The sequence below is a fragment of the Eublepharis macularius genome, chromosome 2, assembly GCF_028583425.1.
Source record: "Eublepharis macularius isolate TG4126 chromosome 2, MPM_Emac_v1.0, whole genome shotgun sequence".
Taxonomy (NCBI): domain Eukaryota; kingdom Metazoa; phylum Chordata; class Lepidosauria; order Squamata; family Eublepharidae; genus Eublepharis; species Eublepharis macularius.
Window position 1 is genome coordinate 122,350,742 of NC_072791.1, and position 27,100 is coordinate 122,377,841.

The 27,100-nt window shown below is 42.3% G+C and overlaps 1 protein-coding gene across 1 annotated transcript; it reads right to left on the reverse strand.

Annotated features, from left to right (window-relative positions):
• Window positions 1–3,890: 3,890 nt before the first annotated feature.
• On the reverse strand, window positions 3,891–23,169 carry WEE1 (WEE1 G2 checkpoint kinase). Its single transcript, XM_054971674.1, has 11 exons — window positions 22,436–23,169; window positions 16,876–17,084; window positions 15,561–15,627; window positions 13,541–13,713; window positions 12,637–12,758; window positions 9,262–9,408; window positions 8,930–9,025; window positions 8,763–8,848; window positions 8,481–8,651; window positions 8,247–8,392; window positions 3,891–5,003 (listed from the first exon to the last, which is right to left on the reverse strand). The coding sequence occupies exons 1-11, from the start codon at window positions 23,012–23,014 to the stop codon at window positions 4,853–4,855; spliced, it is 1,947 nt and encodes a 648-aa protein (XP_054827649.1). The 5' UTR covers window positions 23,015–23,169; the 3' UTR covers window positions 3,891–4,852.
• Window positions 23,170–27,100: the final 3,931 nt, after the last annotated feature.

The window sequence follows — 27,100 nt, forward strand, 5'->3', positions numbered from 1 at the left end:
GACTGTTATAACAAATAGGAAATCTGTATGTATCTCACTGTGTCTGGCTCTGGTTTTCCTTCTTCTACCCTGTAATGAAGTGTGTGTTTCTTTAAATGCTTGGTAAGTTGCAGAAGAACAAGGAGGGGGGAGATGGGGATGAGTGAGGCAATTGGTTGGTGACTGTGTGTATGGGCAGAGCTAAGAGGTGTGTATGGAAAGAGAATCCACAAGTTAACAGTTGAAGAAGTCTGCAGAGTCTGGAAAAGCAGTCTTCTGATTAGAATCCCATGGAGTGCTTTGAAAAGCATTAAGATTCTAGGAGGAAAGTGGAATACTTATAGAGGACATGTTAGGGAGTAGAGACAGTAAAATCCTAATATTGTCAGAATATTGTAACAGTGAGGGGAAGAGGTTGACAGAAACTTCAGTTAAAAAGAAAGATTAATTGAGCAAAATGAAATAAAGATTGAACAAAGTACATTCTGAAAAGATTTGAGAGGGGATGTGAAATGAAAGATTGTGGCACCTCAGTCCGAAGTTATTAACATACAGTTTTATTTACAGAAGAAAAGTTGCTAAACATCCTGAAACCAATACGCTTGTACAAATAGTTTAATTTTGTTCATGGTTAAACCTAGTCATATGCTATTCCCATACAACAGTCTCATCCTTGGGACTACATAGTCTAATGAAGGAGCCTTTTGGGCACAACACTATGGGAAAGGTCAATTAATCAGACTGGAACCCAGTGAGAGAAATAACAAGAATGTTAAAGACACACCATATCTAGCCACACAACTATAAGTCATGACATACCCCTACCCCCTATTCTGCCTTTCCTCCCCACTTTTTTCTCTCTGCCTCCAACTTCTCCAAAGCATTTTGCATTGCTACAGCAACCTAAAATGGTGTCAAAATTCGATAGTTTGTGACATATGCACATGAGCAAATACTGTATTTAGTTTGGAGGGTGATTCTTCCCATCCCCTCCCCTCGGCAGAATTTTTTGTAAACTTGGGGGTTCCCCTTGATGTACAGAATCCTGACTAGCAGCTGGATTATGCACGAGGACAGTCCTTAACAAACACAGAGGCAACCATATGAAAGGTGTTTTAATCATGTGGAAAAAGGGGAGAAAATAATTATCTTACTCATCATGAATTGTTACTGTTGTTGAGTTCACTGCAATGCAAACAGTACAGTTTTAGCAGCATGTAGACAATATTTCAATGGCTTCCCTGTGCAGTCTGACAAAGTAGTTGGAAGTGTTGTCCAGTATTTTGGTGTCCTGGAATAAGATACTGTGCCCTGTTTGAGTTAGGCTATGTTCAGCCACTGCTGATTTTTCAGGTTGTCCAAGTCTGCAGTGTCTTTCATGTTCATTTATTCTTGTCTGGATGCTACGCTTTGTGGTCCTGATGTAAACTTGTCCACAGCTGCAGGGTATACGGTATACTCCTGCAGAGGTGAGGGGGTCTCTACTGTCTTTTGCTGATCGTAGCATCTGTTGTATTTTTCGGGTGGGTCTGAATACTGCTTGAAGGTTATGCTTTTTCATAAGCTTTCCCATCTGATCAGTAATTCCTTTGATATATGGCAAAAACACTTTTCCTGTAGGAGACTGTTTTTCCTTGGTTGTTTGATTCATCCTGGGTTTGATTGCTCTTCGGATTTCATTTCTGGAGTAGCCATTTGCCTGAAGTGCGTGGTTTAGATGATTAATTTCCTCATTGAGAAAGTGCGGCTCACATATCCGTCTTGCATGATCCACTAATGTTTTCATTATGCCTCTTATGAAAAAGCTATTTTTCTGTTTTCACCAGCAGAGGTTGCTGCTGCACTTTCAATGAAACTAGAAGTTTTTAACTCATTCATGAATATGTTGCTTTCATAGAGAAGTGACAGATTGCTTATAAAAGCCATTCTTGTGTTAAACATAGTAAGTACATATAAATTCAGCTCAGTCACAAACTCTCACTTGGTGACTTAAGCACTTTAATAATTCTTGGGGAATGAAACCAATGAGTTTATTTCTAACATTTATCTAACACCATTTAGTTTTAAAAACTTTCAAAACATACATGAATGTTGTTATCCGCCCTGAGCCCATCTGTGGGGAGGGTGGAGTATAAATCAAATCAAGTCAAATAAATAAATAAAATACATTGAAAAGAGTGCAATTAAAATATAAGGCCTCCATCCTGGTCACAATGACTGGACATAGAGGAATTGTACCACCCTATACCCCCAACTGTAGTACATGCAGACATCAAACCAGGTGTTACAAGCCTAAGTGCCCATATTTGTGCCCAGACCTCTCCCTCCAGGCAACCTATGGATTCAACATTCTTCCATCAACTGTAGCTGCACTAGGCAGGGGCACAGGGCCTTCTTTTGATGGCACAGCATACAGATACTCCATATGCTAAGTTGTTGAGTGAATTTATTTTAAACATTTTTATGCCACCTTTCCACTCAAATAAGGTCTCCAAGGGGACACACATTTGACAATTAAAATATTTAAATATATAAAAATTTAATTAAAACATATATACACAAAACACCAAAACGATGAGGCCAATATGGATATGCCAAACAACCCAAAAATACGTACACCCACTGGCAGAAGGCAGCAAGAGGGCAGATTCATCTTCCTGGGGATGGCATTCCAAAGATTTGGCACTACAACCAAGAAAGCTCTTTCTTAGCTGACCACCTGTTTAGTCTCAGATGGCAGGGGCACCCAAGACAGGGCCTTTGAAGATGACCCAAATGGATGGGTAGATTCATATGGGGAAAGGTGGTCCTTAAATGTTGGACCCAAGCTATATAGGGCTTTAAAAGTCAATACCAGCACCTTGCATTGAGTGCAGAAGCAAACTGGGAGCTAGTGTAGATGGAACGAGACTGGAGTGAGAGTCCCTATAACCCACTCCAGTCAATATTCTGGCCACAGCATTCTGCAACGACGAAAGTCTCCAGGGGCAGCCCCACTTATAGCACATTGTAATAATCTATTCTAGATGTTACCAGGCCATGCATCAGTGGCTAGATCTCAAGAAGGGCCACAGGTAGCTCACCAGCCAAAGCTGATGAAAGGCACCCCTCCACAGTTGCCACCTGTTTATCAAAAAGGTCTGGTTCCAGGAGCACCCCCAAGCTATGAATCTGCTTCTTTACGGGGAGCACAACCCCATCCAGAACAGGAGATAAGACCAGTTCCTTCAGTAACACCTCCCCCACTCCCCAGCATCTCAGGATTAAGTTTCAGCTTGTTAGCCCTCAATCCATTCCAAAACTGCCTCCAGGCACCTCTTCAGTTTCCACAGCTTCCGTGGAAAATGCGATAGAGCTGAGTATTATTTGCATATTGGTGGCAACTTAATAGAATTCATTTACACTCTATGGTGTCTTATCACACACCAGCCTTGGGCTGTATTGAACCTTTAGTGGCTAGAACTATAGCTAGAAGCTGAATTTAAAGGGAGAGGGGGGGGCTGCAGCTGTTCTTGTTCCAGGGAGTCTGCAAGGAAGCTGGAAAAGGTTTTATCCTTGTGTCAAACCATTTAATACATTCATTTCCTTTGCAGTTGGCTTATTCTGCACATGGTTTGGGGGCATGGTCATAGCAGTGGGGGTTGATGCTTCAGCTGATTTTTGGCTTAATTTTAAAACTGACTCACACCAGAAACTCCCTCACTAGAGACTGACTGGTTGAGGAGACTTCAGGTGGACCAGAAGGAATGAGGAACTCTGAGAAAAATATGTATTTCATGGGGAAGTAGCACCACAGTAATTCACTGCTGATCGTCAAAACTGAGAATGGAAATGTCAAATATCACTTTAATATTCCAATTCAATACTAATTAAAAACAAAGTGAAACATTCTAAGCAGAAAACACTAGCAATAGGATAGCACTTATTTCAGCAATATCAACAAAATTAAGACCAATTATATTACTTCCACAACTAAAATTGGAATAAATTTGAATTGGATTTTCTGTAGCATTCAATATAGTACACAATAAGAACAGTTATATACATTCATTTCAAAAAACAGCAAAACACAAATAGTACAGTGACATTTACATACAAGTATTCAAAAATATGCAAACAGTGAAATATTAACAGTGGAGGAAGGACCAAACTCTGAGAACGTTATTAGAAAGATTTATAAAAGACATTTACACGAATATGTAATTCAAATATAGAATGGTGCACCAACTGTACACAACACACTAGCTTGAGAGATAGATGCTGCTTTTACCTAAGCAGCTTTAATATAGTTCACATAATTGTTTTTTTAAACAAAAGTCTACTAACAATGATTGTTTTAATGCTACAGGTTTACAGCAAGAACTAAAAATAGCAGCAGTTTCACATGGCATGTTTCCACAGGCTTATTCCCTGTGGTCTAAGCAATGCCTAACAAAGTGCTCCCAGTTGAATACACGAATAAAATTCACAATAAAAAATGTTTACCTGATACCAGGTATGTTTGGCCTGCTGACCTTTAGGATCTTCCCACATTTATTCCCTCCATTCCAAATGAACAATTTACAAACAAAGCCCTTTTAGACAACTAGAAAAATGCCTTTCATCCTATTAGAACTAAAAAGCAGCACACCACTATAGTGGTTAAATTTGAATGGTGTAATATACAGTGTTGCTGAAAGGCGTACAAGTTAAACTCCAGATTCTTTGGGGAAAACACATTTAACTGTATTTGGCAAAATTAAAATAACATGGGCTTAATAAAAACTATTGACAGTGATTAAAAAGGAAATTAAAAACAGAATTCTCTCTTTCGCCCCACTTTAGCAAAGAAATATTCCATAGTCTTTTTTAAACAGTTTTATGGAATGTCAAGTCAGTATATGGTAAGGCTAACTGAACGGTTCATTTTCTTTCCAGTAAGACGACTTGTTCTGTTCTGTGTCGTAGATCTAGTTGTCATTCGATCTGTAAACTGTGCTCGCTCTTCAGCTGCTGCCTTTGCCATTTGTGCTTTCTTCAGCTCTCTGGAAAATTGAAAAAAAAAAACCTGCTATTTTCCTTCTACAGTATTGGTAAAGGGAAATGCATCCAAATAATTCCAAAAAACTAATGAATTCAACATAATTAGCTGAAATTATGGTCAAGGAAGAGAATTACATACTATTTATAGTTTTGAAATGGAATGTTTCCAACATTTTATAAACTCATTTTTTTAAATGTACCAGAACTGAACACATTTCAAAAGGAAGATACCTTTGCTACTCTGTTTTTCTACTCCCCACCCCCGGCCATGAAAATGTAGAATGCTTTTTCATGAAGCTAGAGTGATTAAGTAAATGACAGCAAATTAGATGTGTTAGAAGTAACACAATACTTTCTTATGGCATACTAGACCTTTTGTAAGCTAGCAAAATGCTTCCAAAATTTTTATTTTTATTTATATCCCTGCCTTTGAACTACAGATTTCCAAGTACTTTTAATGGTGCAAGCTCTCTTCCTTTGGGCAAAATGAATGCATACTGAATGTACTACCAACATTTTATTTATTGAAAATCTGTATTCCGCCCTCCCTGCGAGTGGGCTCAGGGCGGATAACAACGTATTAAAAATACAATTAAAAAATTCATGTTCATTAAAAAAAACACATTTAAAACAGGATGGTGGACAGCCTTCACAGGGAGGATTAAGATTTATATACCTCTTTTCCCAGGCCGGCAGAGGCCCAGCCTCAGCCATGTGCCTGGCGGAACAACTTTGTCTTGAAGGCCTGGAAAAAAGATAGTAGGTCCTGCCGGGCCCTGATTTCAGAAGACAGAGCATTCCACCAGGTGGGAGCCTGGACAGAAAAGGCCCTGGCTCTAGTTGAGGCTAGGTGGGCCTCCTTGGGGCCAGGGACCACCAACAGCTGTTTGTCCTCTGATCAGAGTGTTCTCTGGGGAATATATGGGGAGAGATGGTCCCGTAGATACGCTGGTCCCAGTCCGCACAGGGCCTTACAGATCAATACGAGAACCTTGAATCTAATCCGGTACTCCACTGGCAACCAATGCAGCTCGCGTAAGAATGGTGTTATATGCGCCTTATTTGGCACTCTCGTATAACATGCACCACTGCATTTTGTACCAGCTGTAATCTCCGGGTCAGGCTCAAGGGCAGCCCCGCGTAGAGCATGTTACAGTAATCTAGCCTAGAGATGACCATTGCTTGGATCATTGTAGTTAAGTCACTGGTTGACAGGTAAGGGACAAGACATCAGAACCTTGTAATTATGGGTGACTTCAACTTCCCCAATGTGTGCTGGGAGACAGGCTCAGCAAAGCATCACGAATCACGCAATTTCCTGACCTGCCTGGCCAATAACTTCCTTTTTCAAAAGGTGGAGGAAGCTACAAGGGGATCGGCCATACTAGACTTGATATTAACCAACAGGGAAGAATTGGTAGATGAGGTGAAGGTGGTGAGGACCTTAGGGGGAAGTGACCATGTCCTCCTTGAATTCCAGTTGCTGTGGGGGGCCAAGGAAGTTCATAGCCAGACTCGTAGGTTAGATTTTCGTAGGGCCAACTTAGATGAATTCAGAGGCTTGATGAGAGTCATTCCATGGGGGAGTGTGCTGGAAGGGAAAGGAGCAAGTGAAGGGTGGGCTCTTCTCAAACATGAGCTTTTGCAAGCTCAAGCCCTCACTATCCCAGAAAGACCGAAACATGGTAAGGGCTCCAAGAAACCGATGTGGATGTACAGAGAGCTCCAGAATAAGCTACGGGAGAAAAAGGAAATGTTCAGGAAATGGAGAGAAGGACAGACCTCTAAAGAGGAGTATATGAGGGTTACTAGGTACTGCAGATCAGCCATCAGAGAGGCCAAAGCTCAGTACGAGCTGGGTCTGGCCAGGAGGGCTCGCTACAGTAAGAAAAACTTCTACAGATATGTGAGAAGCAAACGCAAGGTAAAAGAGGCAATTGGACCGCTATTGGGAGTAGATGGAGAAACTCTGATGCAGGACAGAGAAAAAGCAGACAGGGTTAACAACTTTTTTGCCTCTGTTTTCTCCCTGAAGAACTCAGGCACATCTAGAGATAGTAGAAAATGTGGCAAGACACCTGAGTGGCTAAGTTGACATTGACAGAGAGGATGTGGAGAGTCATCTGGCTGCACTGGATGAATACAAATCTCCTGGGCCGGATGGGATGCACCCAAGAGTGCTGAAAGAACTTTCTAGAGAACTTGCAGAACCCCTGTCCATCATCTTCAAGTCCCAAACCTAATCCCCCGTGGCTCAAGTACAGGACCTCTGTCTTCATTGGGTTCAGTTTCAGCCCACTCTGCTTCAATCAACCAGTCACGGCTGCAAAAGCATGTTCCAGGACATCTGGGGCTGAGTCGGGCAGGCCGTCCATCATCAGATACAACTGGGTGTCATCTGCATATTGATGACACCCAAGTCCGAAACTTCGCACCAACTGGGCAAGGGATCGCATACAGATGTTAAACAATAATGGGGAGAGTATTGCGCCCTGTGGAACCCCGCACACCAAAGGGTGGCAGGATGACAATTTCTCCCCAAGCGCCACTCTCTGTCCCCGACCACGGAGAAAAGAGAGAAGCCACTGTAAGGCAGTCCCTTGTATCCCCACATCGGCAAGGTGGTGAGTCAGATCGTAATCGACTATCGAACGCTGCCGACTTCCTTCACATTGTCTTTGCACATTTGATGAAAAGCCACTTGAATGACGTTGAAACAGCTTTGAGCTGTATAAACATTATTTAACATTAGTAGAATGCAGTCAACTGGAGTCTAAGAACTGTGTCCTAGGTGTTCGTATCACTGACAGCTAAAAGCCTTATTTGTATGTCCTCTGCGCATCTTTTGACCTTGTAAGATGGGGAATCGCCATCTGACAGGTATGCAAATAGCCCCCTATGTGGGAGGAACAAGCGTCTTTCCATCTACGGGAGATGTTACAAAAAAATACTACTTAAAGCTGGTCTTTTGTCAAATCTGAACACACATACCCCATAAAAGTACAGGTTTGCCTCTTACAGCCAAATGTACACTTTGTTACACTTGAAACTATTTCAAATCCTCTATGCTACGTTCATTACAATACAGCTTGTGAACAAGGGTAAGCTGCAAAAGTTGAACAGCCAAATCAGTGGTTACATCATAAAGGATGAGTTTACATTCAATATGCAATAGCAATTATATTACTGGGCTCTTAATGTCACCTCCCAGACATTTTGAAATGAACAGTATAACATTAGCTTACTTTTGTAATAATGAATTTTTGAACTTTTCAGCATTCAGTTCTATTCGTAGCTGTTCAGCACTCTTTCTGGCAGTAGATAACAGTGCAGAATGCTTGACCAAGGCAACTGCTGACGGTCTTTTCTCTGGATCAGAGTTTATCATAGCCTAAAGGAAGTGATGAAATTAAAATAATGGTTGACTGTCCTTCCCTCCCCAGTCATTTATTTATTCTTATAATAAAACAGTAACTTACTTTTAGTAAGTCTAATAACTCTTGAGAAACAACTTGTGGAATTCTTGGCATTTTTCCTTGTCGAATTTCATGCCACTGATCCCCATTGGCTGGCAGTGGTTCAGCACCAGCGGCACACACTACGGTTAGTGCAAGAGCAAAAATATCCGCTTTTGGCAAGTGATTATAGTTCTGCAGGCAAAAGAAAGGTTTATGTTTATATACATAATATCACTAGTGCAAACATCAGTGAAATGTTCAATGATTTAAATATTTAACCTGAATAAACAAGTCAGCAAATACCTCTTGTAAAACTTCATTAGCAAGGAAACGACTATCTCCTTCTTCTACTTGTGGACTGGATATTCTAGTCACATGACCAAGGTCGCCTACATGAAGTAGTGAAAAGGAAATAATTATTTTCTAAGAAGGAAAAAAATTGTTGCAGAGGCAATTCCATGATCCCTTACCTATTTTAAATACAACGTTGCTAGACGACCATTCATCATCATCACCTTCTTCTGGTATAGTAGCTGGAACTGATGTCCTAGATATGAAAATATTACCTGCCAAAGAATAAAGACGCTTAGAAATCTAGGTCAAAATGTGTTCTAGCTTCATGGCTACTAGAATTCTTCACTAAGTAAGCAATACTATTAACCGCTTTATTGGAAAAAGGCAAAGATACAGCCAACAAACATAACTGCACAAGAAAATGGCCAAAAACAAACACATTTGTTACCGCATATTCAGCCACCTGAAAGTAAATACTTCAGAAAATACCAGATCATCAAATACTTACTGGGCTTTATATCCATGTGTACCAGTGACATTGAATGGATATACTTTAAGCCACGAGCGACTTGTAGTAGCAGATCTTTTAGTTCTGGTTCGCTGAAGTAGCGCATATTTCTATAATTTTCACTTATGGCATCTGCTAAACTGCCACCTACAAACCAAATTAAATTATGTAAAAAGGAAGATAAATTGCTTTCAAGCCTACCATAATGCAAGCTCCATTTATATCCTCATCAGAACTAAGTGTTACAAAAGATTTGTACTTTTAAAATACTTTGTTCAAGCACAAATTATAAATATTTACCCAAGGAAATTTAACTGCAGGTTGTCCTACATATGTAACACATTTATACAAACTTGGAGAAATGGTGTAGTTTAATGGCTGACAGCATGAGTAGCACAGCCCCTGTTCAAATTCCAGCCTCTCAAATGTAGAACAGAGTTTTACTTACCTGTAACTGTTGTTCATTGAGGTCTTCTGTACAGGTACATATGGGATTGCGCATGTGGAGGCCGACCAACCAGAGGATTTTACAGATTTTTCTCCTCTAGGAGAGGGCAATCTCCTCCCAGAGTGCCTGCGCAGTGATTTCCCACCAAAAACATCCACACTCTGGGGGAGTGTGCACCCAGACCCTAACACGCAGTTTCTCCTTTACCACCTAAACTCTCCAAGGTGAGAAGTGAAGAGTATATAGCGAGGCAGAAGGAAGGGTATTTGTGCCTGCAAAGAAGACCTCAATGAATAGTTACATGTACATGCAACTCTGTTTTCATTGTTGGTCTTCCTGTGCAATCCCACATGGGCGTTTAGCAGGCCACTCACCAGGAGGAGGGTTGACTCGTCACCAGAACGATTGCAAAACTGCTTGAACCACTGCTGCTTTTTTCCTGTTGAACACATCCTGGGCATAGTGCTTCATGAAAGTATCAACGGATGCCCATGTTGCAGCTTTGCAAATCTCATGTAATGGAGTGCTGCAGATGTCACGAGACCTGGTGGCACGTGCATGAATCTCCAATGGACAAGGCACCTCTCCATCTACTTTGGAGAGCAAGGCTGAAATAGCTGCCATGTGGACTTTAATAGAGGAGTTGGATAAAATTCCTTTTTTACAGTCACAAGATATTCTAATACTATTGCCAGGGCACAGGGATAAGGATTAACTCCTTTAGCTCCCACCCAAGTTTCAAACCTAGACCATTCCCTAGTATAAAATAATCTAGTGTTAAAATTCCTAGCATTGAGTATAATATTTGCCTCCTCATCAGGCAGGTTATCTGTTGAAGAATTAGCCATGCTGCCGGATTCAGTCTGGAGATATCACAGCACTTGATGCTTTTGTAAGACATGAGGTCTGGTATCTTGGGAAGCATCCCCAACAGTTGATAAAACCATGGTTGTCGTGGCTGAAAAGGTGCTCTTACAATAAATGTGATCCGTTCTGCTTGCATTGTCCCAGCATACCTGGTATCAGTGGGAATGCATACAACTTTGCTCTCTTTCTCCTGTCTATCCACAGAAGGGAATCAGCAACAACAAAGCTCATGAATAGAAGACAAGCTCCTACTGATGATCCTAACTGGTCAGTGGCAAAGAAGAAACTCAGGGTCAGGGGGTGTGCTTCCCCAGAGCACAGGCGTTTTTGGCAGGAAATAGCCACGCAGGCACTCTGGAAAGAGAGCGCCCCCTTCCCCAGGAGAATAAGCTGTAAAATCTCCTGTCAGCAGGCCTGCACAGTCCCACGTGGGACTATTCATAGGAAGACCGACAATGAACAAATTCTTATCTCTCAGCCTCTAAACTGTATGTAGCATATATTCTACATACAGTTCTAAACTGTTCTAGCACATATTAGTCTCAGTAATGTTTACAACTTGCATATTGAACAGTTAATTAAAAATACCTCATTAAAAAAGTATAAATGGGTTAGCTTTGGCAGAGTTCATTTTCCTGTAAAGTCAAACTCACCAAAAAGCTAAACCCACTTTTCTAACTGTTTCTGTATTGCCAAAAAGCACTGGAAACGGGAATGTGTAACAAGGCCACTATTATCAAGTGTTTTTATGTGAAATATGGGATTAGCTGTTAAGATTCATCCCAGAAATCATGAACAGTGCAATATTCCTCTATTCCACCCACCCCCTTCAATTTTTTTTTCAGATGGGAAACCAAAGGCTCCATATCAACCTTGGGCTGGCCAACACAGTTTGTTACCCAACCAGCCAAGAGGAGCCCAAATGTATGGCAGCCTAAGGTCACTAGTCACCTATTTCAGCTGCTCGTTTAGTCCACAAAAAGAACATGAAACATGATTGGTAGGCTGGATTGAATGGGCAGGCCACATACTGCACAAGTTCAGCCCAAAGCTAAGGGGCAACTGTCCTTAGCTAAGGAAGTATGAACAATTCTTCACTAGAATTTTGTAAAAACATCCACATATAAACTACACCAGATGAGAATATTCTCAATGAAATATTCTAGTTTGGAACCTTGCAAAGCCTCACTGACAACAGGGCTGGACAGAGCTTCAGTTTAGCAGTCCTCATTCAACCTGTTACTACCTCCACATAGCAGTTCAGGATTCCACTGTCCCACCTGACTCAGTTGGAAAGGTGAAACAGAGCTCAGTGTTATCTCCATATTGACAATGACTCAGTCCAAATCCCCCAGCAGTTTCATGTAGATTTTGAAAAGCAAGGGAGGCAGAATAGACTCCTCTGGTAATTCAAATGCCACAAGGTTGAATTGCTGTCTTCCAGCACCTCTCTCTGGATCCAGAGAACCAAGCAAGAGCAGTGATACTGAAATGCAGTGCCCCCCGTCTTCATCTCAATCAACCAATCAAAAGGATACCATGCACAATGGTACTAAAAGCTGCTAAGAGGACCAGGGAAATAATAGGGAGGCATTCATCTCCCAGCAACGGCAATTATCAGGGAATTTCAGCTACATTAGGCCAGAAACCAAAATGAAATGGTCCCAATAATTCATCTCATAAGTTGTCCAGCCCCCTCTTAACTCAAGTACCTTGTCTAAAAGAGGGACATTTGCCACAGGGCAATACTAGTCAAGTTTGTTTGTCTGCAGTAGAATAGCAGGATTTGAAGCCTGTGGCACCTTAGAGGTACCCTGAAAATATTATTGGTATCTAAGGTGCCACTGGACTCAAATCCTGCTACTCTGTTCTAAGATTACTGGTTCTAACTAAGGCAATTTGAGTACAACTTAAGTACATGGTCTACATTAATAGTAAAGTATGGCTACAGGTGTACACTGTATTATACATGCTAAAACCACACTGAGTACATATGATCTTCCTACAATTACCTTTACTGGAATTCACAGCAGTGTAGATTCAATAGATATTTTACTTACCATTACAATACTCATTTTGTATAAGCATATGGTCATCTTCTGCCCAGGCTGAGTAGTATCTGACTACATGTGAATGTTGACCCAAGACTGCATGGGCATAGACCTCTCTGAGAGCATTTTGCCTGCAATATTGAAATCATGTGTTAATTTAAGTTTAAATACGGTGTTGTAAGAAGTTAACATACCATGCTGGTGTTATCATCAAAGCTACAGTAACACTGTTCAATTATCAATAACTGGAAAAAGACCAAGGGGATTATAAAGTGGACTTTTGAGCTACAGCAGACATTAAGTGGACTTCAGTAATATCCAAACCTTGCTTTCTTCCAGAAGTGCCCTTCCACTGGGGGGCTCCCCCCAATTTCCTGCTTATGCAACAGACCTTCACATTCTCTACTGCACAGGTATGATGGACACCTAAGGCACAAGTTTGTGCATAACAGGTACAGTGGGAGAGGAGTACCTCCTCCAACCCTTAGACAAAGTATTATGGATGAGGTACTTAGTGGACTGAAGATAAAGTTCTAAATCCACACTTTTCTCATTTAAATAGACACGGATACATGACACAGCTGCCCAACACGTTTCATGGTATAACTATCTATTAGACTTAAATTAAAAAAGAGAAGTTGCAGGCAGGATTCTAATCAAGACAAGTAGAATTATGACAGCAGTACTTCAGCTCAAGCTACATCTCAGTTTGCTGGGGATATAACTGGCAAAGCTTTTTGGTATGAAAGCAAAATGTGTATTTTATTTTCAACTATGTGTATGAATCCTACAAAAAGATACATGGGCATATCTGTACACAACTTAGAAAACTATTTTTTTTAAAAATAATTATGTAAAAGAAATAAAATATAAGAGCACAGGCAATAGATATTTAACCTTGAGTAATACTTACTCATCAATAGAGCCAGCTAAGGGTTTCTTAGATCGTTTTATGGCATAAATGCAGCCATCAAGCCTTTTCACACATTTGAATACTGAACCAAATTCTCCAGATCCAATTTTCTCCAGTTCATGAAATTCTGTTGCATATCGTGATTTCATATTACTTTCTGTTATGCTGATTCGCTAAAAACAATTGAGACAAAGAAATAAAATCTCCATAACTTATATCATTACAACCATCTTATCATGTACAAGTTGGTTTACAAAGATATTTGGATGCTTTTTATGATTATTGTCAACTTAACTCTCTATTAACTACTCCAAATCAAAAGTTGTTGTTTTTTCAAAAAGCTGGCGCCCTCAGAAATGGTCGATTGGTAACTTTCCAACTGAGCAAACAAATTTTTTTAAATATTTGGGCATTACTTTATCTACAATCTTAGCTGGGTATTACATCGCGAGAGGTCAAGTTTCCTATTTTGCTTTGTGTGCAAACCCTTGTCTTTGATTGAGACAAGGGTTTGGATCACTACCTTTAAATTTTGGCTCAAAGTTTATTTTAGAGCCGAGCCTTCTAGTCTTTTAACCTATTTGAAAAGGGATCAGTATTCCTGGGCGTTGTCAGCTGGAATACTGAGTAAACTTAAGTATATGGGACTAGCAGTGGAGGACTTATGTCTGATAAGGCCTATATCCTGAATGGTGTTAAGCAGCGGCTACTAGATTGGGAGCAACAGAAGTTATTTCCAGCCCAACCTTTTGTTTGCTCCTCAGCTGCATTAGGATTGACTACATATGTTGGCAGAATTCCGCAGTACTTTTATGATCTCGAGACCCCAGGCTGTCGTAGGGCCTTTATGTTGGCCAGACTAAATGCCTTTCCCTCCAATGTCCTTCAGGGGAGATACCAGCGAGTCCCCTTTTCAGAAAGACATTGTTTGTGTGGAGCCAACTGCCCAGATACCATCCAGCATATAATTTTGGAATGCCATTTATATGATAAGTTGCGAAGAATGCTGTTTGAGAGGTTGCCAAAACGTATTGAACACCAGGACAATTTATCCTTTTGTTGTTTTCTGTTAAAGGATAATGATACAGCAATTTCTAAAGTGGTTGCAGAGTTTTTAGTGGGTGTGCTTAAGATGCATACAAGTTTTGTATAAATATATTGACTTCTGATATTTTATGTAATTTTATAGTGACTTGTTTGCTGCCTTAGATCTTTGTATGCCATTAAAGGTATTTGAATTGAATTGACTTATATCATTAATCACAATGAACCTTAACAAAGCTTAGAATTATGCCGGAATGGGTGAGGAGGTAGACCCCAGCTCACAAACATGCACAAGCCCTTCCCACTCCTTGTCACCCATCCCAAACCTCCCTTCACAGGTTTGGTGCTTCCCAGGCAAGTAAAGGCTGGGAGTCAATTGCCACACACCACCTAGCTTCCATTACAGCAGGCAGAGCCCTGACTTAAATCCTCACAGGGTCCCCTCTCTCCTCTTCCAGAGGCACCACCAGACAGGCAGCCAGTTCTCTCTATGTACCTCACCCAGTTACAGACCAGGGCTACTGGGGAAAAGGGAACTTAGAGGTTACCTTCCCTGTGTATATGCTGACTTGGACCATTTAATGTGACCAGAGCGCTTGTGTCTGTGTTTCTTATTTTCCCTAAGCTAACAACTTCAAGCCTACCAGGGTTAAACAAAACAAAAATAAACTTTATTTACAAGAAGGAACATAGGAGTGAACGGATTTAAAATAAAAAGCATACTGGGTTTAAACTGGGAAGATTTCAAAATAAAAGAACAGATTAACAGCCAGCTATTTTTCTGCTGCCTCTCTGAGAAGCGTCTCAAACCCTTCCCTCCCTCAGTCTCCCAGAAGCCTTCTTTTTCCACCAATGGACTAACTCTCCGATTGGCCCAGCATTCCACCTGTTCCCACTGTCTGTCCCTTAGGAGAGGGAGAGCTGGAGCCAGTCCTGCCTGTCACAAATCCATTAGCCATAAAAGGGGATTTCTTACCTTGGCGGGTCTGACAGTTTCATCCTCAAGCTCTCCATCACTTGCTTCCATGTCTTCACCACAAGAGCTGAAAAAGTCAATACATATGAATATTTTTTTTTAAAAAAGAGTAAGAATCCAATGAAACCTTCACTTACCTTGGTAAAGTAAGATATATCCTTGTACTTGCCTCCTAAAAAGTAAACAATGTCATTTGTATTGTGAAAAATACAAATTCTGTCATGTTGTGGGGTAGTGGTTAGAGCATCAGACAAGGATCTGGGAGATCAAAATAAAAATTACATTCTGCCATGGAAGCTTGCTGGATGGCCTTGGTCCAGTCACAAACTCAGCTTCACAGGGTAGCTTTAATAATAAAATAGAAGCAGGGAAAACAATAAAGTTGCTTTGGATACCCACTGGGTAGAACAGCAGGCTATATATGAAGTAAAGAAATATTTCTTTACCCTCCTAAAGACATGTTCCACAACAACAAGGAAGATAAAAGATACAGTCAATTATGAGACCTTGCAGCAAGGAGCAGACAAACTGCCTCAAGGGAGCACAAGAGAATTTATCTGAATACATGATACCAATTGACAGTGTATTTATCTCAGCAGAGTAAGATGTGCATGTACTTTTGTCAAGCACAGGGAGGAGCCAAGGAAAGAAATGAATAGAACCCCTAGAAGTAGGGAAAATAGGAACAGAAATTTTTCTACAAAGTGGAACCTGGAGTTCTACTAAGATCAAATACCCTGGTGACATCCCACCGGCTGAGGGCAAAACTGAAGTACTTATTTGTGATCTGCTGTGACATTCCACATTTCCCAGATGCTTCTCACAATCAGCACCAGCCAACATGTGGCAGGGGGCACCAATCATTGTCACATCAGAAGCAAGAAAAACTGTCACTGATAATACAGGAGGGGGAACTAAATATCCAGCCATCATCTCCAGCAGCCAAGTGTCATGATGCTTACCCTATTTACTTAAAAGATGACTTTTCCCCCATATATGCATCAAGAAAACAGTGTGTCTTAATTTCTCATACAAGTCAGTTACTATCTTCCTTTTAACTAAATATGGTAGTTTGTCATTGAGATTGAGCAGAACCTATATAACCTACTACTGCACCAATTTAGGCAATGTTACAAAGTTTCACAGTGCAATTGTGACAAGACACTTAAGATCTTCAAGTACTTTCACTATTTACATCACTAATTAGTCAACTTAACAATACTACTAAAATACAGTTCCTCAAATTCTAAGATTGCAAAATTCTATTAAAGGATTGAGTCTAAAATGATTGAGGAGAGCCAGCTGAAATACTCACTCATTCCAATGTGTTCTTTTTCTCCTGCGACACTGTCCAACTGAAGACTGAAGGAAGAGAGAGTCTGGAGTGAAGGGATTAATGTTCACATGAGGTGCCTGTCGCATGTCCACCTCCTGTTTTTCTAGTTTTCCAACATTCACAAAGAGAGAGCCACCCCGAAGTTTAGCTGAACTTGAGCCCATTCCTTGAGCTCTACATAGTAGACTCTGAAAAATAGAGACCATTAATGCAACACGCTGGTGGTTATATCAATTCGGGTTAATAACTATTTCTATCTAATACGTTAATGAAATGTCCAAATAACACATCTATACTTCCTCTCTCTCTCTGGCACATTGATCAATTTCACATTCATTATTCAAAATCAGTGCAACACACTGACTGATAATCATAGCAATAATCAAAACATTTTTAAAAACTACTCTTATTATTTATTGATCCTTTTAAATAGTATTGATCACACGATGAAAAAAAATCTTTCCTCAGTAAACTTTCTTATTTAAAGAGAATGTCTTTGCTACATACTTACAAATCATTACATATAATACAAGGCTGTAATAGTCTCACCTACCAGCCATGCACCCACATGGATTTGTGTCACAGGGCACCTTCAAAAGTGGGTCTGGTCAGCGCTTTACTTGGCAAATACTATTATAAATTCTAAAGAATGGACTTCTGCAAGATTACCCAAAATTAAAGCAGGCTTCAATCTCAGTAGTTATAAATACAACCAATTAATGATTTTAAATGTTTATGTATAAAGAATTATCAGTAAGTACTAGAACTGTAAGCTTTAATAATTTAATTGGTGACTGATAATGGTTCTGGTAGTTAGAACCCTTGAATGGGCCTTTCCTCTCTCTCACACCAAAAGTCAGCCCCTTCCTTTGGAATTCCACCCCCCCCCCCAACACACATACTTTAAATGAATTTTTTACAGTATCTTAAAAATAAAGATTTAAATAAATTAACGATTTGATCAATTAAGAAAGTTCATCAAATACACAACAGAAAGAAGGGGATTGGGGAGGAAGCAGTCTTACAAAGAGAAACTAGTTTAAATGAATACTCAGATCAAAAGCCTAAGACGGGGTGTGTGTGTGTGTGTGTGTGTTAGAATCAGTGGTATTTATATCATGATTAATTTTATAATATCCTTACAGCAATTGCAGAAATGTTACCAAAACGTATACAGCAATTAACTACTTATGAACTAAAGTCACTATACTTTTAGGAACTAGTCTACTAACCAGTTAAATCAACTAGTAAAAAGCAGAATCAGAAATCTGACTGTCATCTGGGTCTACTTGGAACATCACTCCAGCCTACTTGCCTCTGTGCAGTGAACATCTAAATGACACACTTTCTAAAATATTTAATATTTATTGCAGAAATTAATGTTGCAAACTGCTTTCAAGGGAGAGGCGGCCGAAAAATCTGGGGGAAAATGCTTATGATAGGCAGAGGGGAACAGCAGCAAAAAATCAAAAACACCAGTGAACATTAAAAGCCAGCAAACTAAGAGTTCCACAAAGCACCTCCCTAAGAAAAGCCCCGCCACCAACAGTCTTTTTCTAAGGTGCTTGGCCACCCAACATAGGTCTCCATCTAAGATCTCAAATGTCACATAAATTAACATGGGAGTTGGCTGGCTTTCATATAACTCTGTCCCTGACTGTTTAGTACTTTATGGGTCAAAGCCAGTCTGTTGAACTGTGCACAGAAACAGACTGGTAGCCATTTAAGCAAAACATCAGTTAATAGCCTCACAACTGTATTCTATACAAGCTGAAGTATATGAACAGCCTTCATAGATAAACCAAGTACATTAAGGTAACCTAATCTTGCACTTTAGTTTAGCATTTTTTCAACTCTGTATCAGATCCTATTGTATTGTTTATTGAATGTTCAAGATGTTGATCATATTGGCCTACACTATATAATCTGCCTTGAGTCTCAGTGAGAAAGGCAGACTATAAATAATGTAAATAAATAAATAACCTAAATACTTGTTGCCAGATCTCTTTTGACCAATTAGGGTGAGTGCAACCCCATTCAGACTGTGTAGAATTCCAATTCCTTGGTCAACTGTCTAGAGACTGCACAGACACATTTTAGAAGATGTATATGCCATCTCTCCAGAGACATGCTCAAGTTATCTTACAACTAAAACAACAAAATGAAACCATTAAAACAAGTCACTAAAAGAAGAAGCCAACACCATAACAAAGTCATAGAGCAGCCTAAAATGACTGATAAAACAAAACAAGTAGACCATAAAACAGCTAAGACAATATTGTGTCCATCTCATCTACCTCACAGGGTTGTTGTGAGGATAAAATGAAGGAGAGGAAGGCCCTTATGGGGTGGGCATCCTAAAGATGCTATCACTGAATAAGCTGGGGTTTTGGTTGTCACCTGCCTTACCTCTACAGGTGGGGGCACAGAGAAACAGCCTTCAGAAGAGGATCTCGAGTGGAGACTGAACATACGTGTAAGTGCCTTTTATCAGCTTCAGCTAATGCATCAGCTACGACCATTCCTCAAAAAGTGTGATCAGGCCACAGTGATCCATGCTCTGATTACATCGTATTGCGCTTTACATAGGGCTGCCTTTGAAAACCGTGCAGAAACTTCAGCTCATCCAAGTTTATTGTTGCTGTTGTTTAGTCCCCTTCCTCGCTGAGATTCCCAAGGTGGATTACATACTTCAAGACTTTAAAAAATTGCAGAAAGTCGACCATGTAGTAGAAATCACGACTGTGTAGTAGAAACCTTTCTGAATTAAAGCATAAGTAATTAACACGACATCTTAAGCAAGTTGAACTACCCAGTAGGAGCAGCAGCCAGGCTACTGTCAGAGGCAGGATTCTGGGAACTTATCCAGGTGCTGAAAGATCTGCACTGAATAACCATTTGTTTCTAGGCATAATTCAAAGTGTTGGTTCTTGTTAAAGCCTTATATGGCTTGGGGCAAACTATTTGAAGGACTCCACCTTGCATATTATAAAGCAAATCTTAAGGATCACTTAGCACCTGTGTTGCTTTCTTTTAGGAACTAGGCCAAAACATTTCTATTCATCCAGGCTTTTAATTTAAGAGTTGGTCTTCTAACAATATTTTAGTCTGGAAACTGTGTTAAGCTGTCAATGATCTATTTTTATGGCTTATATTTTTATGGTGGCCTGGATTTTTAATGCTGGATTCTAATTAATAGGAGAGAGAGATTGGCTGGCTGCTTCCTGGAAAGGAAGCAGAATTTTTTCCTAAATAAATACTGTTAAACAGAATGGGGGGAAACATGGATCCTTGTAGGGTCTTGATGCATTAATGGCATGGGCCTGAACAACAGTCACCCCAGCACCACTGATAATCAGTTGGCTAAAGACTAAACTTCTGAAACACATGCCACCCACTTCCAACTCAGCCAGCCTCTTTGTAAGCATACTAAAGTCCAAAGATGCTCAAGTGTGTGCTATGTGCTGTCACGTCGCCTGTGATCTATGGTGACCCTATGAATGAACGACCTCCAAAACGTCCTCTCTTTAACAGACTTGCTCAGATCCTGCAAACTGGAGGACAGGGCTTTTTTATTGAGTCAAGCCATCTCATTTTAGGTCTTCCTCTTTTCCTACTGCCTTCTACTTTTCCTAGCATTATTGACTTTCCCAGAGAATCTGTTTTCTCAATGTGATGAATGTATGATAGCCTCAGTTTTGTCATTTTAGCTTCTATGGAGAATTCAGGCTTGATTTGATCTAGTACCCACTTATTCGTCTTTTTGGCCGTCCAAGGTATCCGCAAAACTCTCCTCCAGCACCACATTTCAAATGAATCAATTTTCTTCCTGTCAGCTTTCTTCACCATCCAACTTTCTCATCGATACATCGTAATGGGGACTATCAAGAGGCCCATAGAAATCAATAGGAACACACTCCCTCTGTCACTCCCTTGGCATCTTGAGTAACTACATAGAATAGAGCTGGTTAAGATGCTGCAGTAAACCTGGCAAGATCCAACCTAAACTCTATCCTCATCCTGAAAAAAATGGATTTGAGTGACCTTGGGCCACTCCTTTTATTATTTCTTCAAGGAGCTTAGAAAAGTATATATTTGTTATCTCATTTTATTGTCACAACCCTATGCAGTTGAGTTAGACTGAAGCTTAGTGGCTTGTGCATCTTACTTTGGGGTTGAGCATCCATTCAAAAAGACACCTCCCTGAAGCCAAATCCAATCTTCTACACACTCATCACAGTTATAGTACTAGGCAACACTGCATATGTAAGCAGTCTGCATACACCGTCAAGATCCATGTTTATAGGATACTAGCATGCACTGCAAAATATTTTTATATACATAATCAAGAAATTCTTAAGCTTTAAAGAGCTGCATTTCTTAACATACCACTGTTTTCTCTGCAGTTTTAAACATTTTTCCTATTGCCCTGTTACCTTGCTGTTACAAGATCAGTTTGATTTCATTATTTATAGGTGAGTGTTCTTTTAACTGGTCTTCTGAATGTAAACAATCCCAATTTACTGAACAAACTGGAAGGGTCAGACAGACCTGGATTAGTTTTTTCTGTGGTGAAACAAACAATTGTAACAGCTGGATGCACATTTTACAATGAGGGTAAGAACTATTTAGACAATTTGGACATCAGTTACATAACCTTAACGGACAGACTGTGGGCAGCTTTTAACAGGCAATCTAATTAGTTATGTAAGGAGTATGATGGAGGAGCTGGGCACTTGAAAACGCAGCAGAATGGAAGCACTGTTTAAAAGGTTTCCCACCTGACAATACCAACCAGCAACCATTCTCTCCTACTATGGACAGAAGCTCACATCGCAGATAAGAAGCACAGAAATCTAATGGAAATTCAAGGCATTCTAAGTTTCGTTAAAGCTGGAACCAAATTCCTATATTATGCATATACGTATGTTCTCAGTAGCCTAGTCCCTGAAGGGCACATATACAGAAGTCTAACAAGACAAACTTCATCGCAGGAATATACTGCTTCCAAATAACTCTTCCTGCTCTGCAAAAACACGCACCAAAAATCACACTCCATCATCCCGAACAAGCAACGGGGTGAACAGACCACGCAGCTCCACGTTCTCCCCAGTCTCAGGCACATTTTAAAACAAACCTTGACAAAAAAAAAAGGAGAGGGGCGTGGCACCTATTTCCTACAGCGCCGCCAGTTTCAGTACCTTTGTTCAACACGCCCCCCCCCCCGCAAGATCTGATCCTAACCAAACAAGCGCCAGATCAAGCCACCGTAGAAAGCTCGTCGACTCCGTGCCTCTTATTCTGCACCCCCCTCCCCACCTCCGGACCTGGTCCTCCAAGGGAAGCCATTGAGGCGCAGCGATGGCCCACGTGCGAGGAAGAAAAGAACCGAAGCGAGGCATGGGTCTTACTGGGACCACGAGGGAGAGCGCCCCGATGCAAGCGGCGGGACAGCGAGTGGGGCTACCGCTGCCCCCGCCCCGGTCATCCACCGACGGCTCCGCTCGCCCAGCCCGCCTCCCCCGTCCTCCTCGCTCACCTTCGGCGTGTGCGGAGTGTCGAAGAGGCGCAGTTTTCGGAAGGTCTTGTGCGGCGGAGTCCCCGGGTACTCGGGCAGCGGAGAGCCGGGATCCCGGAGGCCCTGGCAGCAGCTGAAGTCGGGCCGCGGTGGCGAGGCCGCCGGCTGGGAGCAGTAACGGCGGGGGCCCTTCAGAGGGGGCGAGCCGGCCCTGAAGTAGGCACCGGGGGATTTCACCGGAGATGAGGACCCGAAGCCCTCTTCCTCCCAGGAGTCGCCCTCGTCGCCAGGCATGGCAGGCGGCGCCAGCTCCATCACCTCCTCCTCGGGCGACCTCGACGGGGGAGGCTCCCCTCGGGCCGGAGTGCGGCTGACCGAGAGGGGCGAGTCCGCCTCCTGGAAAGCCGAGTCTTCCCCAGTGCTGTTGCCGCTGCCGCCGCCTTCCTCCTCCTCCTCCTCCTCGTCCTCATCTTCCTCGCAGTCGCTCCCGCCGCCCGCGAAGAGCAGCTTCTGTCGGATCGGGGCTGCGGCCGCTCGGACAGAGAGGCGCTGCGCCCCCGCTGCCGGGAGTGGCTGCTGATGCCGGCTCAAGGAACTCATGACTGGAGTCCCGAAGGACTGATCCGCCCCGCTTCTGACGCCTTTCTCCAGTCCAGAAACACGCGACGCTGACTTGAACGGCGAGGCACTCGTACGCGCGTGTACACAACGAACCCGACACGGATGCGCGTTGCTCCTATTCGCCGCTTGCACCAACCTTGGCGCACACTCGCCCGTTCGGACTCCGCGGCTTTCCCGCGACCGTTAGTCACGTGGCAGTCACGCCAGCCAATCACTCACGCCCCCTCCGTTTGAAAGCATGGGATACGAGAGGCGGGGTCACGCACCCTGACGTCACGCGCCTGTTTGGCGCGAATTCGGGGCCACAGGGGGGCGTGATCGGGCTGCGGAAGTGGGTGAGACAGTCGGGAAGGGGGTGAGCGGGCGGAGTGTGTGAGTGGTTCTGTGAGGGGGCCGCTACCTTGGTTAGGAAGGGCGCTGGTCGAGGTGTTACTCCGCCTAACCCGGTCTGGGTTGGCGAAGGTTACTCCTGCGTCGAGTTGCAAAGGTGAATCGTGTCGGCATTTTCTGCAGCTCCTCCTTTCCTCTGCCGGCCTTCCCTCTGGCTGGCTGCTTCATTGGCGACTGGTAGTCGTAGTTGCCGCCCACAGGAGACCCTACTCGGGGGCGCCATTAAAGTTCACCTCTTGGGGCGTTTTATTGACATCGGAGGAAGGCGCAAGGGTCACTCGAAGGCCTGCTGCGTTGAGCTGCTCGTGGGGTGCGACGCTGCTGACGGGGCAGCTGGAGCCCTGCGTCCCTCTCCCCCCCCCCGACCAACCCCTCCGCGACAAAACAAACCGGAGTCTGGGGGCACCGTACAATCCAGCGCCTTTTCATTCCCGCGTGAGCTTTCGTAGAGGAAAGCAGGGAATGGAAGCAAACGGTATCGGTCTCTCAAGTGCCGCCAGACCGCTGCAGGAGGCGCCACGCGGCAACGCCCCGTGAATTGTTCCTCTGGCCGTAGCCCCTTCCATCCCAAGGCGAGCCTAGACTCTGGCCTGAAGGCAGCGCCTGGCGCTGCTCGCGGCCCTGACAGACGCAGCCTTTACGAGGAACAGCAGCGGAGACTCTGCAGAGCTCGAGCGCCCCGGGGGAAAGCGCCCGATCTTCTGCAAAGGTGTTTTAAATGGCTCTCCGCCACCGTACGAAGTAAGCTGGAAGCAGCGCGAAATCTCACTCGGCGCTCCGTGAATCCTGTCTGAGCAGGAATCGCCCGCCGCTGCTACAAACTTCCCGCGAGGACCAGCCTCCTCGAGTGGCACGAGGTGGGAGTTGCAAACAAAGCTGGGAGCGAGGCGAAGGACTGGCGCTCCTGTTCGGTGTTTGCCCCTGCCAGCATCTGGGCACATTTTTTAAAAAGCGCCACCTGCATGCCTTGTATAAAACTCTGACTGTAAAACTTAAAACTCTACAGAGATCATTAATGGCTATGGGGGGTCCCAGATTCACCCCAATCCCGAAGTTGTGGAAGGCCTTTTCGCCTCGCCCCACTCCTAAAGGTAAACTGCAGCCTTTTGTACTGAAGACATCTTGAGCTCCTATGGAAGCCCTATTAAGCACCGGTTTGTTTTAATTATTATGCAACTTGCTTTGACTTTAAGAAAAACGACATGCCGATTTCTTAAATAGTAATGAAAAGACAGTGCTTCAGAGTGTAAGCTCATTGGGAAACTACAGCATGCTGTTTTTGTTGTCTGACCTTATGGAAGTGTACTGAGAAAAGTGATTGTAGGAGCCATGTTGGTCTGTAGCAGGAAAAAAAAAGACAATTTGAGTTCTGCTTTAAAGACTAGCAACATTTATTCCAGCATAAACTTGGGTGAGTCAGAGGCTACTTCCATGAGTCTAATTCAAGAAAGTGTATAAATTTTGTTAATGAAACTACCACTGGATTCCTTTCAGTTTATCAGTAAGAGGTATCAAGTCTCAGCTTATCAGTAAGAGATGTCAAGATTGCTTATATTTCACTGTTTTTATATCTTTTTAAAAGGTATTGATGCTTTAACTATTATTTTTTTGTCTTTTTAAGTTTTATAATGTGTAATATTTTACTATTTTGTATATTATCTTTTAAAAAGTAAAGATTTTGTGGCTTAGGTGAGTGGAAAAAAAGAACTAAATTTCAGACTTAATTCAGTTAGTGAACTTGTCCCCAAGGAAGTGCCTTGAGGATTGCAGCCTTGTAGACACCTTCCTGGTCTAGACGCTGGATTTTTGAATACCTGTGTAGCCCAAGTATGTGCACATTTTTTTCAGTGGGCTTACACTGGAGTAACTCTGCTTAGGATTGCGCTATTAGTCCCATTAAGCACAGTGATCTCTTGTTCCCAAAACTGCATCTTTCAGCAGCTAGCCAGCACTTACGCAGCACAAGCAAAGGATTGTGTTTAAAATGGCTTTAACAGGGAAACGTATTCTTTTCCCAAAGTACATAATAAACTCAAAAGATTTTTGCTCTTTGAAATGATGTTTTCCTTCTTTATTCTTGACATCTCTGGGCACTATGTACGCTTTTACAACATTTACTTTTGCAAATATTTTAAGTGGAATGACTGTATGTACTTTTTATGGATTGTTCATATGTTGTGAACTTTGTTCACAGTAAGTAGTGACTTGCTTTGTTTAGTGTTAAAAGGAGTCATTTCTTGGTTTTAATAACTAAAGGTGTTTGCAGCATCAGAACTTCATGCATGGTGGCTGCTGCCACTTTAACAATGTCTAAAGGGCTCCTCTAAGCTTTTTAAAGTCCTGTAAAAATCAGCACGTTGTGGATTACTGCTTGAAAGCTGGATTCTGCTGCGTGTAATTTACTAAAGGTCACACATCATGTTGTACCACTGTGGGCCCGTGTTAGGGTTCTTGGCTTTTTAAGGCCACAGACTTAAGAGTTTGACAGTTGTATAGATAGGCAGGAATTCAACACCCAGATTTTCTCAGCATTGCCAGGAAATTTAAAATTTTCCTGCAGGACCACACAATTACATTTCTTAGCGACATTGGTGCCAGTGTGCACTGTGACTGGTTACTCTTCCTTACCACTATCAGCCTATCTAGACAGTGTTTTATGTCTACAGTCTTCACACCAGGTAGACAAGTCTCCATGCGGTTAAAACACCTGTCACATATACATAATAATCAAATTACCCACTAGCAAAAGCCTACCTCTCCCCAAACCCAGAGGGTTGTCCTTGGTGTGAGAGGTCATTGGTCCATCATCCAAGGAAGGAGTTCCTTCTAAGGGATCATATCCCTCCTCAACCTGATGTCCTCCAACCCTGAGAACCTTATTCTCCCTGACAATAGAAGAGCTATCAGCACAGGAGTTGAACTGTTCTAGTAGATCACTGAAGGTCTTGTCCACATAGCTCCCTTCCTCAGCTTTTCCTGATCAACAATCCTTGGGAGTGATCTTGTTCCCTGGGGGCCAAGAGTCCCATGCATCAAGCACACACTCACAATTTCTGTCTAGTGGCAGAATTATAAATGTGATAGCCCACACTTCTCTGCTGGCTTTCTACCTTCATAACTGGTTTGGGTGTTTTAGGGTTGAAATCGGTGCTTACCTGAATCTATGCAGATTACCATAGCAGGTAGGATAGTATGGTACACTGCCCTCCTTGCTGCTGTACAGCTTGTATGTCCTTTTTCAGGGAATTCAGACTACAGAGGTTCTTGCCTACTCCCCCTTGACCTCCCTGGCTCTACTCCCCTATTAGAAGCCCTGTTTGAAAGCACTAGATACAAGCATTCAGGAAGGTGTGTGCCTTCTTTCAGAGCCTGACCTCTAATTGCAATTGTGATATCCACTTTAGTAGCCAACAAACCTATTTAAACAGTAACTCAATATTTTTAATTTTATAACAGGTAATATACTAGACATTTTAAAATAAGTAGACCACATTTTGGATATTAACTAATGTTAATTTGTCTTTCAATCTTAATCTAGAGCAGAGGAAAGCGTCAACAGTGGATCAAATGCACCCTTAATGTTGAAGTCTCCTGTTCGGAGCATGATGGCAGATACGCGCAGCAAGTGGTGCCAGTAAACTGTGACACCTGTGAGCTTGTTTCTGCTGGGAAATT

Coding starts and splice junctions, on each gene's coding strand:
- WEE1 (XM_054971674.1), bottom strand. CDS start 23,014: ATGAGTTCCTTGAGCCGGCATCAGCAGCCACTCCCGGCAGCGGGGGCG. Junction 9,026..9,261: donor ACACATGGATATAAAGCCCA/GTAAGTATTTGA, acceptor ATTCTTTGGCAG/GTAATATTTTCATATCTAGG. Junction 8,849..8,929: donor CAACGTTGTATTTAAAATAG/GTAAGGGATCAT, acceptor TACTTCATGTAG/GCGACCTTGGTCATGTGACT.